General features: G+C 49.0%; 1 protein-coding gene across 9 annotated transcripts in view; it reads right to left on the bottom strand.

Moving 5' to 3' along the window:
• Nucleotides 1-10487, bottom strand: part of ZNF608 (zinc finger protein 608) — a 97994-nt gene extending 87507 nt beyond the window's left edge. For 4 of the 9 annotated variants that reach the window (XR_011091007.1, XR_011091009.1, XM_068665878.1 and 1 more), the window contains exons 1-2: nt 7869-8578; nt 5877-6928 (exon numbers count right to left, since the gene is read on the bottom strand). Coding sequence is in view for 2 of the 9 variants with exons in the window: in XM_068665878.1 (XP_068521979.1) it covers nt 5877-6767 (891 nt within the window). In the remaining 7 variants the exon portion in view is untranslated. Of the gene's footprint in view, nt 1-5042; nt 5124-5876; nt 6929-7868; nt 8579-8926; nt 9027-9548; nt 9572-9617; nt 9638-10030 lie in introns of those variants that run through there. The other 5 variants (XR_011091010.1, XR_011091012.1, XR_011091011.1 and 2 more) reach the window with 5 other exon arrangements.
• Nucleotides 10488-16411: the final 5924 nt, after the last annotated feature.

The following is a 16411-nucleotide window of genomic DNA, read 5'->3' as shown; positions in this document are numbered from 1 at the left end:
CTGGGCACTCTCAAGGCAGTTGTTCAAGGCCTCCTTGGCCTACGCCTCCCATTCCATTTCCTTCTGTCCTCTGCTCAGGAAGGTCTTCTGACCTACTGTTTCACAGGCCCCACTTGGTGACCATTAATCCAATTCTGGACAGGTGGGATCCTCCTGGCCCAGAAGAGAGAAAAGGGTGCCTGTATGCAGCTGTGTGGTGCACTCAATAGTCAGCACCATTTCAAGGGTGTCTCAGCTTGCCCACTCTCCCTTCTACCTGCCCCCGGGCTTTAACCATGTAGCATGTGGTCTGGCTCTCAGCTGGAACAACACCTCCAAACACTCTGCAGAGCTGACAAAGTCACCCCTCAGGACACGCTCAAGCGTCCTGTGCTTTAGGGACTCGCCATGGAGACCACAGCAAATCTGGGAAGTCCAAGCAGGGCACTGGGGCCAAGCAACCACCAGGCATGCAGGTACGGAACAGACTGGATGATGGATTTTCTAAGGACGAGTCCTGCCGCCACTGACGTAACAGCGTTTAGCCCAGCGTTACGAATGCAGATTGCAGGGATGGTAGAGCAAACTGAGGGGAACGCTGCCTTCAGGATGTGTTCAATTAGCAGAAGGCAGCCCAGGCTCTCCTGTAAACACCAAGGGAAGGATGGAGGTGGCACCTCCTCAAAACTGCATCATGCACAAACCACAACAGCTTTAGCATGCAAGAAAACCCACACATCCCTGACTTCCAATTTACGTTGCCATTGTCAAAACACTTTTCCAACAGTCAAGGCCCTCAGCAGAGGAGCAGGAACGTGGCCGCAGCCTGGGGTCCGGGCTTCACCCTTCAGCCTGGACCGTGCGGATCCACCCCGCAGCCCGCCATTAACTTGTCTGCTTCCTGTCAGGCCACGCACAGATAATGCCATTTATCTCGGGGCGGCACAACACCAGTCATTAGCTTCAGTCAAAGGCCTCCAACAAAGGCCGGATGGCGTTTTATCCAGGGCTCGCAGGCTGCAGCCGGGAATCTCACTGCCAGACAGGTCAGAACTCAAGTTATCTTTAAAAGAGTAATTTTCCTGCTATCAACGATCCTAGAACAACTCTCCCAAGTCTCTGCATGGAAAAATTTCGTCAATGGTTTTATCGTATGTGATTAGGTGACTGATAAGAGCTTGCTAAAGTTATCTTTGGAGAGTCTTCTTTTTATTTTTTTCCCCTCCTTCCTTTTACCTCTTGGGGAAAAACTGACAGAATAATTCAGGTTCTAGCTAAATAGTAAGATCTTTGAAGAACTGACCCTTATTGTGTTTGCCTGCAGGAGGTGATTCACTATTATAAATTCTTCAATGACTGAGCTTCTGGAAATCTCTTTAAATGAAAGTGGAACCGCTTAACTGTATGTAGGAACATGTGTTTTCGCAGTCTCTCCTGTATTATTGCATTTCAGAAAGCTTCTATAAAGTGCCAGGTGAACTTTTTAAAATAATGATAATAATAATAAAAAAGGAGAGAGTCTCAAAAATATGGGCAAATCTCAACTATTCGATTCCTGGTTTTATGCTGAAAACTAGGAACAGATGGTACTTTCCATGTTCCTTGAATCTGGTTATTGAACACCTCTGTGGTTACGGGAGATTTTGCTTAGCACTTTTAACATACATTTCATTTATTGGACTATAAAATGCTACTTTGGAAAAACAAGTCTTTATATAGCTATAATTAAAACAGTCTTGCAGCAAAGCCCTTTAACATGGAGAACATGGTTAACCTCATGACATCTGGACAATCAATCCCTTCCTTTTTACTGGGTATTTATGAAGTTATTAAAATTGTAAAATTACTGGTGCCGAAAGCGCAGCCTTTTCCCAGCAGTCCCACGCCGTGCCCCAGAGGCTCCGCGCAGGGGTGCCGCAGCAGGTCCGCTGGCGCGGCCATGCCAGGGTCAGCGGCTTCACGCCCACCGCCTCCCTCGGCCAAAGGGCAGCACCTCTTCACCCGGCTCAGAAAGCACCGCCACGCTGCGAGGCTGCCCTACAGGACTTTGAGAACCCTGAGCCGTGCTTATTGTTAGGCACCCATAGTTATCACTGTTTTTAACAGCTAAATCCCTTATGTAGCTTTCAAAACAGTTTGCTGTCAAACAACAATAGACTTTGTTCTTTAATTACAGCGGGTGACCTGCTTGCCCTTTTATTTCACAGTGAATAAACTACACCCAAGGCCAGTGAGGAAAGTACATGAAAAGCATATCGCCATAACACCATTAATCAAAGCGTGTACCTCAATGATTTACATCAGTGGGTAAAATGCACACAAATTTCCTGACAAAGTGTAGATCACCCTCAATCCTGCCACGAGAAGCGAAGATAAAATGAACAATACCAGCCAACACGTTAATTTGCTGACGACAACGTTCAGATGCGAAATGCAGTCTTAATCCAACACAACGTGCTAAGACAACAGAAAAATCCAATCCTGGAATATCACTTGACATTCATTTAAAAACTGCACCTGACTACAGCTTGAGATCTTCTGTATTATTTTCAGTTAAACACACAGATTTTCATATGCCAACTACCATTTTCCCATATCTCAGAGTACATTGTGACATTGTGTTTGAATCCCCACATCTTTCTGCAATGCACAGAAAGTAATTTTTTGTAGATAAACTGAACTCTTTTCAATGTAACAGCTGTTAAAAATACAAAAACATAGCTAAAACAGATGAAGAGTTCATGCTGACAAACAGTAACTGTGCTAAAAATGGTATGGTATGGATAAGGAATGGAAAATGGAGACAGGTTTTAACACCAAAAATCTTAGGAGTGGTTAGCCTACCTGTCAAAGCTACTTATTCAGACATGTCACTGGTGGCTTAACCACAAAATGGGCTGCACGAATATAGCTCAAACATCTTAGAATTACAGCATACTTTGACTTTATCCACATATTAGGGGAGTGGCGACTTTTACAACATACTTGCGGTTTCTGCATAAAAGAGCCAGCAGAACACAGTCATTGATTTAATTAGGCTTCATAAGATCCTATTTATCATGTTTTACATGACTTTCTGCAGCAAGGAAACAGAATAAATAGACCAAAAATAGACATTGAAGCATGCTGTGAAAACTAAACAGTGACTACAACTCCAGGGAATCTGCTCCAAGCTTTTCACAAATAGTAAACAAACGCAATTCTGTACCACATACAAAAAACCTTTAGATTTTGACTCAGCAGGCATTAACTCATTTCTATCTAGTAGGACGCATCCAGATTCATGAGACATGTCTTTCACAGCATTAAGATAACTGAAAATTGATTTTAACATGCAGGCTTGAAAATTATCTCTCTACAGACACAAGGTGCTTTATCCAAGTAAAGCACATCCAGCCTCGTCTGAGCACGAATTTAAAACCCTTACAGGAAAAAAAAAAAAAAAAAAAAAAAAAAAAAAAAAAAGCCCTAATGGTTATTAACCATTTGGGAAAAAAGCCAAAACAACAAACATAAAACACTGAAGTTTCACTACTGCCACTGTCAGCAATGAGGTTTATTATTGTCGTATGTCAAGAAGGGAACATTCTCTAGGAAGAGAAACGTTAAGGGATGTTATTTAAGACAGCAAGCAAGCACACCAGTGTGCCAGACAATGGCCAACACTGCACGACTCTAATGTGCGAAGCCTGTATTAAAGTCACTGTGTGCCAACAGCACTGGCTGTTAGCAGAAATCCACGCTCCAACCCTCCTATTGGAGCAGCAGCCACAACGCCAAGGGTACCACCGGCTCTAAAGCACCCCGTACGTGTCTGCTCTGAATTTACAGACCGTCCCATTTACACTGCACATACGATTACTCGCACGTATGTGAGTTCTTCATACAATTTCCTGTGTGACTCGAGACTGAAAAGAACACAAAAACTGGAGAAACCACACCACTCTCTAATCTCTGTTGCCATGACAGCAGCCTTTGAGATACTGAAATGTTCAGATTGCCAGCTAAACAAAATTGTTGAATGTGAACATTTGGCTGAAAGATTAAAAGGCTAAGGGGGTTGCAAAAGGGCAGTACCTCCCACATTCCAGGCAGCCACTGAATCCAATCAAATGGCTCTGACTCTTTAACCACAACCATTGTGAAGACTGGATTAGGGCAATTTATCTAGATAGTTAAAACAGATTAGAGAACTGCAATTTGAAGACTATTGGCAACAAAAGTAAATGCCTACTGTACTAAGTTAATAAAGAGAGCATGAGATTTTAGGACACCTTCTCACAGTGAGCAGAACTTCCATAAATCAAAGTGCAAACATATACATATGCATTGAATCAATCTGGTTTGCTCTCATCTGCATTTAGAAAAGGTCACAAGGCTCATTCAAATTCATCTGTAGATACGCTATCTTAAAAGCAGTAATATGCATACAATATGAAATTTGATTTGTTCCTTGCCTCGAATACAAGCCCTTGAAATTATTTTCAAGTTTTCACCAATATCTCATGTCACAAACGCCCAAACCTAATCCTCAAAAGTCGACTTTGACGTTACAAAACCTTCAACAGCACGGAAATGCTAAAAAGCCGGTAACAGGTCATAAAGAGCCGTAACTTTTCCCTGAGACCTACAGCCCTCCCAGACGCTTGCAGACCATACCATTAACACCAGCCCGAAAGTTTTCCCATCACTGAGCATTCGCTCAGGGAAGCAGTAAAAGCAAATAGCAGACAATGAGGTCTCAGTCTAACACCCTGATACTACTCGCTCGTGGGGCATTGACTTGCTCCACTTTTTGGGTAGGCTGGTAGGTAGGTAGGTAGGTTATCCATGCTGGACAACCTGTGGAGTCCATCTGACCCATGATCTAGCCCCCCCAGACCCCACGACAACACCGTCTGCCCTGGGACGGAGCAGCTCCCGCTGACACCAGGATCTCCTCCAACAAGCTGCTACAAAAGCCGTGCTCTGCCTCCACCCTTCCCTCCGAGCACAACGGTGGGCATTTATTCGTACAGAAAGCATCCTTGGCTGCCTTAACGGAAAGGAACAAAAGCACACACCCCCGCTTGGTGCCTTTCACACATTTCCACCACTCAGCACACAAGCAGCGCACGTCCAAGCGCCAGCAGGGCTCAGACCAGCGAGCTCCCCTCTGCTCCGAGAGCCCTTTGGCACACACGTACGTGTGTGTCGGGACGAGGTGCCTCCCCTCCTGCCAGCCTCCGCCTTCCAGCAAGACCAGAGGCACCGCCTGCCTGCCGGATCATTCCTGTCTGCACCAGCACCCGGGGGCTGCTGCCCCACCACAGGAGCCCCCCTGTGCGACCAGCATCCCTCGTCCCCACAGAGGGGCACGGCACAGCCCAGGGGCCTCGTGGCTGCCTCCCTTTTCCCACCTTTGGCTCCTGAGAGCATGACTAGGATGTGGGGACCCTGTGGCCTCGTGGCAGGGCAGTTAGCACGTGTCCGAGCTGCTGCTGGAGCTGGAGCTGTGCACCCCCCGAGGCAAGTGGGGGCACCTCCAGCCTGCCACCCCACGTGCCGTCCCGCCGGTACCAGCACTGCTGCTCTCAGCTGACACCGGGGACAGCTCACCCGGGGTCATCTCAGGGCTTCTCCTCCTGGGCAAAGGCCACCAGAAGGCAGGGGCAGGATGGGAACGTTCTCCGTGTCTGGGTACAGCGGGGGAAATCGTGTGGGAAAGGAGCACACCCAAAAACGTGGCGTCCCCCACCCAGGGGAGGAGGTTTGTGTCTTTTTTTAGAGGAAGAACAGACGCATGTTACGAACACAGAGCAGAGGTAACGAGACAGGAGCCAAACACACAGCTGTGGGAAGTTTATCATAGACACGGGGTGACACGGAAGAGGAGGTGGAGAGGAGCTTTGTCCTACCTTTTCTGTCTTCAACTTCTTGATTCGCCTGTGGCTCTCTTCCTCCTCCTCTTCCTTCTTTACCAAAATAGAGTTCCCCATTAACCCTGAATCCGGGGCACTTTTGCTCACCTCCCCGACGGCGGCGGCGGCAGCAGCGCAGTGGAAGGGGCTGCCGCTCCCACCGCCCTTGGACCCGTAGCCATAGAGGTGCCCTGGGGGGGCCTGGCCACTGCCACCCCCGGGGCCGTTGGGGTGGCCGGGCTGCAGGTCATGCTGCTTGTCCTTCCTGGACTTCCCCGCATCCTTATCCCGCTTGGAGCCTCTGCTGCCCTGGTTTTTACCTGGTTTCTCCTCTTTGTTTTTCCCACAAGAGGCAATAGTGGTGGTGGTGTTGCTGGTGTTGTTATTATTGCCGTTCGGGTTACCGCTCACGCTTTGACCCAGTGCTGAATTCATGCCAGTTGCCTCTCCAGGGCGCCCTTGGACTTCCTGCCTCTTGCCAGCACTGCTGATCTCAGGAATCCCATACAAGGCAGCAGAAGGCAGAGATTTATTAGCATCCTTAGAAGTTTTACTCCTTTTCACTTTTGATTTGCTAGTCTCTTTGTGAGAGGAATTCCCCTGGGGAGCAGAGGGCTGAACAGAAGCAAATTTTAGGCCATCAGCTAAGGCTGAGGTAGTATTAGCCCCACTGGAAGCCAGACCCCCGCAATCCTTGGAGCTGGTGTTGCTGCTGCTGGTGGTATTGGTAGAATTATTCATCTCAAATTTCTGTCTGTCCTTCTCCAAATCGGCGTCCAAATCGATTATTAAATTCCCAACACCGATTTCCCAATCATCGCCACTGTCATAAGTGTCAACCGCGTTTGGATCCACACCTTTTCCTGTAGTGGAAGTGTTCAATGACATCCTGAAGATGAGATCTCTAGAGTTAAAATCCGATGAACTTTCCTTTGGAGATGTGGGGACATTCGTCTATCTCCGCTGGGCTTTTTTAAGTTTTAATTCTTCTTGCCTTCCTTCCCCAGGTGTGTCTAGGTTTATAACCTGCAGTCCACGTCCACCTCTTCCTGTGAGAAGGGGAAAAGTCGGATATTTCTTGTCAGGGTCTTACCAGAATACAACACAACTAATAAAAAGGGCCAAGGTGGGGGGAGCGAAATCACTCACTGTTTCCCCATTTTCCCCCTTAAGTTTGTTAAACCAGAGGCAATGGCTGTGATGCCTTTACAGTGAGCATCTTTAATCTAGTTGTATCCCAACATCCACAGTCTCTCTTTAAAAACATATCCACAAATAGAAAAGAAATTAAAAAAAATATATTAATAACTGCATGATTTAAATCCACAAAGCTCAGGAAATACAGTCTTAGAAATGGTGCCTAGCTGTTGGAGCACATGTTGTAATCTAACCCCTTGGACCACCACCTAGGCACGAAAGGGAGAAAAGGAAGGACACAGATTCACTCCTCGCTGCATTCCATGGATTTCGTGGCTTTAAACCAGACCCTTGAAGTTCTGTGACTTTCCTATGTTATCTTTTACCCCTTTTCTACTTAATCTCTTTTTTTTTTTTTTGGAGGGAGGGGAGAGAGGGGGTCGAGGGAAGGGGGAAACCTAATTCTCCTTGACACGACACAGCTTTCTATTAAAAACCGACAACCCATAAACACAAATGTTTACTGAAAAATATTAAACTCTATAGGCAAGAATAAAACAAAAAGGAAATAAAGAGATCTTTCTTTAAAATCTATGCTCAAGATAACAGTTCTAAAAGCAGTTCTAACGCACTCCTAGGTCACACAATTGTTAGGTCTGTTAAATATAGTATTACTGACTGTACAGGAAACTGATTAAGACATACACTTTAAGTGATCTGCACCAAGGTGGCCTCAGTGACCGCAAATGAGTGTGTGTTTGACAAAGCTTAGTTAAAACGATTTTTAAAGGGATCTCTCCCTTTTACAGTCGACTGTCGAAATATTTATACATATATACGCATAATGCTTACCTTTAATCCTTTATCATTTTTTAATTAAACCAGCAAATCAAAGTGCTGTTCCCACTCGTCTCAGCAACAACTCTGTGTCTCATTTTACTTAAAGAGCAAGTGAACAAGAAGTAGAAAGCAAGTATCATCTCAGCCAGTATAAATCGGTCAGTAACACATCTCCCCCTACTTTGGCACACGGATCAGAAGTCCTTTTTTGTTTGTTTGGTTTTTCCTCCTCGCTTAGAAAAATAATAAAAATTAAAAAAAAAAAAAAAATTGCTGCTGTTCCTCACAACTTTACAAGCTGGTAGGTAATATTTCACATTCAGAACTGGAGCATCAGGTTTTTTTTTGTTTTGTTTTGTTTTTGTATTTTTTTTATCCTTTTAGCTTTTTTTTTTTTTTTTTTTGCCTGTTTGCTTTCCTGAGTAAAAGCACGGAATCGTAATAATAATCACAGTAATTTAAAAAAATAAAATAAAAATGTTATCCCCAACTTCCCACTCCGTCTTCAGCCCCGTGCTCGGAGCCAGCCTGAGCAGTAAGTAATGATCCCGTGCAACAAACCTACAGGCGTCCGGGTGTTACGAGACAGAATGTGCTAACATCGGGATAAATTAGTGAAAGGGAGGAAGGGAAAAAAGAAGAAGAAAGGACTGAAAATCTGGGCTGGATTCCGCCTGTTAGTTGGGAAGTGGCATTTTTTTCGCCCGTCCTGACAGATCTGATTTCTTCAAGTAACTTGAGGGGGAGCAAGGGGGGGAGGGGGAGGAGGTGTGGGGGTGGGGAAGGGGGGGTGGGGAGGGGAAGGGGGGGTAAGCACTGATCTGATAAACCGGTTATCAAAACACTTGGGGGGGGGGGAGGGGGGGCGCCTTGACGGGGGAGGTGGGGGGGGGGGGGGGGATGTGATGGGGGTAGGGGGGGGGGGGGGCGGCTTCAAACCCGCCGCCGAGGAGAAATATCGTAATATTAAACAACAAAACACACGCACACGCACACACACAACGCGGGAGCTAATCAGTCACGCGGTAAGTAATTCGGTAATTAGAGCCCGAGGAGATAAAGCAGACGACCTTTTCTTCAGGACAGACCGCTCCCCCCTCATTGTCTCCGCCAGCCTCGCGGTGCGGCGCAGCCCGGCTCCTTCCTCCCCCCATCCCCTCACCACCACCACCATCCACCACCCTCCTCCTCCCCCCTCTCACCCCCCCCCCCCCCCCCACAACAAGTCAGACAGCCGCGGAGCTTTAAGCTTTAGTATTTTTAATTAGCCGGCGATGGGAAGCTAAAAGCCGTAATGAATTGCCGGCGGCGGGGGGGGGGAGGGGAGGGGAGGAGGGGGTGTGAGGAGAGGGAGAAGGAGGGGGGGGGGGGTGCTGAGGGGAGAGGGGGGGGGGGGGGGGGGAGGGCGCTCGCGCCCAGCAACCGCCAACCCCCGCGGCGCGGCGGTTCCGTTACGGCTCGGGCGGCGCGCGCGCGCGCGTCACGTGACGCCCGCCGGCCGCCATTGGCTGGCGGGCGGGCGGCGGAGCGCGAGCGCTGAGGGGGGCGCGCCCGGCCCCTCGGCGGCGGAGGGGGAGCCGCTGCCACAGCCCCCCCCCAAACCCCCCCCCCACCTCCTCCTCCTCTCCCGGCTCTGTCCCCGTCCCCGTCCCCTCCACGCCCGCCCAGCCCCGGTGCCCGGCCTCGTCTCACCCTCAGCGGCGTGTGAGGGAAGGGACGGGAAGGAAGGAGGGCAGCGAGCGCTGCGGCGAGGCGCCTTACCGGCCGCTCCTCGCCTCGCCCTGCCGCGGGGGGGAACGGGCGGGCAACGGGGCTGCCCCGTGAGGAGCCGAGCCCAGCCCAGCCCAGCCGAGCCCAGCTGCCCCGTCCCGTCCCGTCCCGTTCCGGTCCCCCCCGGGCAGCCCGGACCCCCGGCAGGCGCCCAGCCCCCTTCCCGCAGCGCACGGGGGGTGTGGGGTGGCCGTGGGCACGCTGCGCTCGCCCCTCCTGGCTCCATCCACGCTGCGCCGGGGGTCGGCCGCTGCTGTCCTCAGAGCCCTGCCTCAACTGCCCAGAACTCGCAGGGGGGAAAAAAAATAAATAAATAAATAAATAAATAAATGAATGGATGAATGAATGAATGAAAAATAAAAATCCCCCTCCGAGTGCTGCGGACACCACGCAACCGTACTTACGGTCTGTATGGGCGCGGGTTGACCTGTTTCCTCCTAACTGCATAGGGGGTGTGTTTGTTGCAGCCGCTTTTTATTATTATTGTTATATTGTTATATATTTATTTATTTTTTTGGGGAAGAAGAAGAAGAAGGAAAAAAAAAAAAAAAAACACCCCTAATGTCTTCAACAGATTTATTGTGTCTGGGAGAGGAGAAGCACCAGATACCATGAACCTCCCTTTCTAGAAACAAAATTAAAACAAAAAAAAATAAATAATGAAAGTGTGTGTGTGTGGGGAAGGAGCCCACCCCCCTGCGGGCACACAGCCGCTCTCACAGCCCTGCACACCCACACACGCACACGCACACTCACACTCACACGCGGGGCTTTGCACGCGCACACGCGCAGGGGCGCGGGGCGCGGGCGCGCGGCCCGGGCCGGGTACCTGGAGGGACTTTTCTTTGTTCGCGGTGCCCCCGCGCCCGCAGCCAATCGGAGCCCGGCTTTGGGGGAACCGCGCGCTCTGATTGGCCGCCGCTCCCTCCCTGGCCTGCCGGGCGGCGGTGCAGAGGGGCGAGCGCGCACGCGGCGCCTTGCAACGCGCGCACCCCGCCCGCGCGGTTTGCACGCGATGCCCCCGCCAGGGTGCAAGCCCAGCAGGTTTCCCGTTTTCAGTTATCCCGCGTGACATTTTGGGCTTAAAAACAGAAAAAAAAAAAAAAAAAAAAAAAGGAAAAAAAAAAGAAAAAAAAGAAAGAAAAAAAAAGACACACAAAACAAACAAAAAAAAAAAAAAAGGAGAGAAAGAGAGGAGGGAAAAAAAAAAAAAAAAACAGAACCCAAGGTGTATCACAGCTCTGCCAAGACTCACACGCTGGGAGGAAGGCTCCCTCATCTCGCTTCTTTAATTTAATTTCAGGGCAGTTTTGGAAGCGGCGATGAATGATTTTTTTTTTTTTTTTATCATTATTATTTATTTATTTATTTATTTTCCCTGTGCCGGTTTCAAAGAGGCAATTTAGGCACCTCGCTCATAATTTTTAAATGCCCCCCTAGTTCGGGATTAGAACAGCTTGAGGCCGGCGAGAGGGGGCTGGTAATACACATGTGCGATTATTCCCCTGCTCGGCGGAGGGGAAAAGCAAACAGTGTCTGCGGGAGGGGGCTGGGGCTGGGGGCTGGGGCCGGGCAGGGCAGGGCAGAGCCCCCAGCCCACCGCAGCCCACCCCGCACCCCATCCGCAGCGCCCATCCCCTGGCCGGCCGCGGTCCCTGCTCCCTTCTGCAACATGGCTTAAGTGAGGCAGGTCGGGTGGTGGTTCCCCCCAACCCTTCCCCCCCCCCCCTTTTTTTTTTTTTTTTCTTTTTCCTCTTTTTTTTTTTTTTCGGAAGGAGGGGGAGCAGAAAATAACCCTTTTGTTCCCAGCCCCCTGATTTACTGCTGCAGGCACTGAACTGTGAACGCCAGCGACCATATAACTACCACGTGAACATCCTTTCACAGGAATTAGTAACACAAATCTTCCCTATCGGGCTTTGTGTCGCTCCGGAGCGGTGCCCCCCCCCCCTCACACACACACACACACACACACACATCGCCACCCCCCTTTGTTTAGCCGGGGAGCCATTGTGCCACGCCGCTGCCTTCAATCGCCTTTAACCCTTCGCAGCCGGGCATCCTCGGGGGGGGGGGCAGCGGAGGGGCAGCGGGCAGGGCCGGGCAGGGCCGTGCCACGCTTGCACCTGGGCGTGCAAGGCGTGGGAGAGCGGTGGGGCGGCGTGTCACACGGGGTTGTGCCACACGGAGATGGGGGCTGGAGGAGGGGGTGCAGGGGAGGGTACAGAGGGGGGGTCCCCCGGGGAAATCGGTGACCCGCAGTCAGGGCAGCGAGGCCAGAGCTGGGGGTGCGGGTGTGGGGTTTGCACGGGTGTGCGGTGGGGTGTGTGTGTTTTTTTTTTTTTCAGCCTACTTAGTCGCAGATCGCTGTTCCTGTTTCTTTACGATATGTATTTTTCAGATTTAGGTAATAGCCCTGATTTTTCAATATCGACCTCTGTTTAGACACGTTTCACTTTGGGCTGCTTCTCGTCTGCGAAATTACAGTCATTTTCACATTATTATACAGTGAGTAGGAGACAGTTTGTATTTAGCATCGGGTGGGGGAAGGGGTATTATGGGAAGCGATCTGCTACGGTCAGCACATAATTTCAGCCCAAAGAAAATTGCTTCTGAATAGATGGTCTGTTAACTAGCCAAGGAACAGTCGCCGGGAGAGATTGCAAGAATGCCTCTGCTTTATCTGCCTCACACCATCGCCTGAATTCCCCAGAGCAGCGGCCAGCGCAGCGGCCTCTCCTGCGGCCGCCCAGGGATGGGTAAAAAGCCCCGGCAGCCCTGGATGGGTTGGAGGATCGGAGGGCTGTGCCGCACTGGCCCCAAGCAGGATTTTTTTTTTATATATATTTTAACTTATTCCACCCTTTTTGCCCAAATTCACACCGAGGTGTCAGGGCAGAAACCTCCCCACTTCAGAGGGGCCTCGCCCGCCCGCCCGCCCGCCGAAATACATCGCGCCTTCGTGCTGCCGCACGCTTTACAAGACAGACAGCAGGCCAGTAAATTAGCGGTGTTTGCCTAAAAATAGGAAATCCGCTTTTAATTGATGCGGCTGAGAAAACCGCCCCCCCCCTCAGCCCCCACTCCCCTTATCCTGCCAGTCGCCCTAGACAAAAATCACCGGCGAGCACCAATGCACAGCGCCAGGCCCTCCTCGTGCGCTGCCGGACAGCCTAAAACCCTAAATCCCCGTGTGCTGTGCGCCGAGGCTTCCTTATTCCCACCCCCGCCCCCACGGCCGGGATAAATCACGGCTCGGCCGCGGGCACGCGCAGTCCCGGGCCGCGGCGGCGCGCCTCTCCCCCAGCCGCCCGGCGCCCCGGCCGCGGGGCGGGCAGCCAATCAGCGCCGCAGAAATCGCTTTCCCGGCCTCTGATTGGCTGCGGCCCATCAGAGCTCTCGTGCTGCTCCGGCCGGAGCGCGCGGCCCGTGGCGGGGGGGGGGAAGGGCGGCGGCGGGAGCGCGCGCGGGGCGCGGTGCGGTGCCGTGATTTCGGATTTTGTTCGCTCGTGTGAAACTCGCCAACGCCACGTGTTTGCTTGTTTATGTGTTTCTTTATGTATTTATAACGCCTGGGTGCCCGCAGGCGCGGTACCAAGCCCTGCACGTCCGAAACGGTGGTTGAAGCCAAATTTTCCCGTTCTCCTCCACCTTGCACCCAAAGGACAAAAATCTGTTCCACCCCCACCCCCGGATTTATTTACCGGGTTAATTGGGCAAACAGCGGGCGGCGCTTCCTTTGTGTACACGTACACATACACCGTTTCCCACAGCAGATGTAAAAGCGGTGCACAGGACGCTATCACGTTGATCAAAAAAAATTTGGGGGTATCACCTCCTGAAGGTCCCCACAAACTTGTCAGAGCCTGTCCCGCAGTCTCCTGGTCAGGTCTGCAGTTGGTGTGCGCAAACCACTGGCGCTGCAGATTAGTTGTGGATAATTTATTACAGCTTTGCAGCCTGCCAGTGATCCATAAACTGAAGTGTGGGAACTGGTGATACAAACATACAGACGAGTCATTATAGACTTGGCAGATACTTATGTTACTTTTTTTTTTTTTTTTTTTTTGAAAGAGGCAAGGCTAAGAATCTTTTCTTCTTTAGAGCAGTCCGTAGGCTCCTTTCCATTTATCTGCATATTCACAACGACTCTCAGTTTGATATCTACTCTGAAGGTCACTATCTCTGAAGCTTCGGCATATAAATACAAGTAATGTATGAACACAAAGTACCACTGTGTTGTTTGTAGATGAGAGGCAAAAATGACCTGGCAACTGGCAACTGTAGGGAATGATTTATGAAAGAGTCTGTGTGTATATTTGTATTTACTCGGGGGATAGAGGCACAGTCTAAAGGGTATGCAGGACAGAAACCAGTACACAGGACATAAACTATCTAAGAACAAGAGGGATAAAATTAAGAAATACAACAATTGAAGATTAAGAAAAATAAAACTGACAAAGGATTTTGCTAACTGGTGAAATAAATAGCATCCCAAGAGAAGTTCTTAAGTCCCATTGCATGGAACTTTAACATTAGTCTGGAAAATACACTAAAAAACAAATACTATCAGTAATCATTGTATTTTGGCATTGGAATGGACTGCATGACCTAGCTAGTCTCTCCCATTTCCTAACTTAACAGTTCTGTGAAATTCTGCTGTAGAATTTGTTCTACAAACCTTTGACCCGGACGTGAAAGTAGCCTTCAGCTTGCTGTATACTCAATTTCCCCCCAACTAATTCAAACAACAGCTTACTTATTTATGTAGTACATTGCGTAAACATCCAGACAATATTTAAAGACATGTATTTATTGTTTAATAGCCTGCGTGTGATAGGAAACAGGCAATACATGTTAAAATCTGTTACAGCGTTTTGTCATAGTCTTAGCACTCTATTGCATGCTGTATTTTTTACAGCTACTTTCATACAAAATAGCATAATGTTTCACAGTCGATTATAATTTGTAATAGAAATGATGGATGAAGGTACAGTATTTTAGTCAGGCAGCATCCACATTATAGTACTGCTAGGGAGAAAAATGTACAAAAGGCCAGTGGCTGGGTGCCATACTTCAGATTTTCAGAGAGAACAAATGAGCATGGGGAAATGAAACTGAGGCTTAGGGAATAGGATTAGATTGTTTTATTAGAGAGAAGGCTAGGAGTCATAGGCCAGGGAGAGGGAAGATGAGTCTTGAAATGGAATTTGCAGAGAAGTAGTCAGTCAGACGTAAGGAGTCTGCAGCAGAAGCTGTGGTGAGAGTAATTTGTTGTCCAATGTGAAAGAAGGGAGAGTAGGCAGGAGCCTGACATCGGGTAAGCAGAAGGAATCAGCCAGAGATAAGATCAGATAGTACATATTAGGATTAAGATAATGGTGACTAAGAGGCAGAGTGTGTGGAGTGAGGAATGAATCTGTGAAAGTTTTCGAAACCAAGGTTAGGTATGCCAACCTCAGGGGAGGAACGAGGAAAACATGCTGCTACAGTTTTGAGAGAAAAGAGCCCTGAAGAGGACGACCCTGAAAAATCACCACAGAAGTTATCAGAACGTGTCTGGGAGTTGCTATCTGCTAGATTTAAAAACTGCAGCGGTGTGGAAGGAGAAAATAAGTGCTCTAGGAGAAGATGAGTGCCTGAGATCTTGATAATCAGGCTGAGAGGCATTTTAGTAAATGAAGTATATGTGCCACTGGAGCTACAAGTGAAGAGAGCGTGTATGTGTATACCAGAGCAGGTAGCTATGGCCCCTGGCTTTTCTGGCAGTCCACATTGCTCTCCTGCTGTTTCCTTTGCTGTACTGGAGGCAGGAAGAGAAAAACCCCAAGAGACCTACCTACCTTTAGCTGCACAAGAAAGGACCTGGTGGAAAAGAAGCATAAGGAGACAGAGATCAACACAATAGAGAAAAAAAAATAAAAAAAAATTAAAAAAAATAAAAAAAATAAAAAAAGAAAGGTGGTGGGGAGGGAGGGTGTTGAGACCAAGAGTGGGAGACAGAAAAGGAGGACAGTGCAAATACAAAAGGGGAAGAATGATCTCATTAGCGCAGAGGATGGGGGATTGGATGTTCTTTTCTCAGCTGTGTCACAATTATTGTCTGACCTTGGGGAGGTCACGGTACTTCTCTCTGTGACTCAGTCATCTTGCCTTGAAATGGTAACAAAAACAATGCGTGGATGTAAAAACATCCTTAGTTCCTCAGGCGAAAATAATGCAGTTATTTTTTTTATAGTGAAAAGGGAAGGTGGATCAGATGAGACATTACTCACATTCCAGGCTTACTCACATTCTCTCTGGATCTACCTGAATGAAACTGCAGAACTGCATTCTTGGTGTCTAAGAAGAAGATCCATCCAGCCTTTAGACAGTAGCTGCATAGATATAGGCCAAAAAATCACAGACAGGTCTGAGCTATATCTGCATTATGTAAGGAATCTCTGTGCTTTCAAAACCTTTAAGCAGGGATGACTGCAGACATTTTGTCTTATATGCTGAATCAGAGAATAATGAGGCTTTTTACAAGGGCATGTAGTGATGGAACAAGGGATAATGATTTTAAACTGAAAGAGGGTAGATTTAGATTATATCTGAGGAAGAAATTCTTTACTCTGAAGGAGGCGAGGCACTGGACCAGGTAGAAGCTGTGGATGCTTGAACACCCTGGAGGTGTTCAAGACCAGGTTGGATGCGACTTTGGGCAACCTGGTCTGGTGGGATGTGTCCTGGCTCATGGCAGCAGGGGTGGAACTGGATGGTCTTGAATGTCTCTTCCCACTCAA

Source organism: Anas acuta, chromosome Z (assembly GCF_963932015.1).
Source record: "Anas acuta chromosome Z, bAnaAcu1.1, whole genome shotgun sequence".
NCBI lineage: Eukaryota > Metazoa > Chordata > Aves > Anseriformes > Anatidae > Anas > Anas acuta.
Note: the sequence above shows the minus strand (reverse complement) of the source record. Positions and strands in the feature narration are given on the sequence as shown.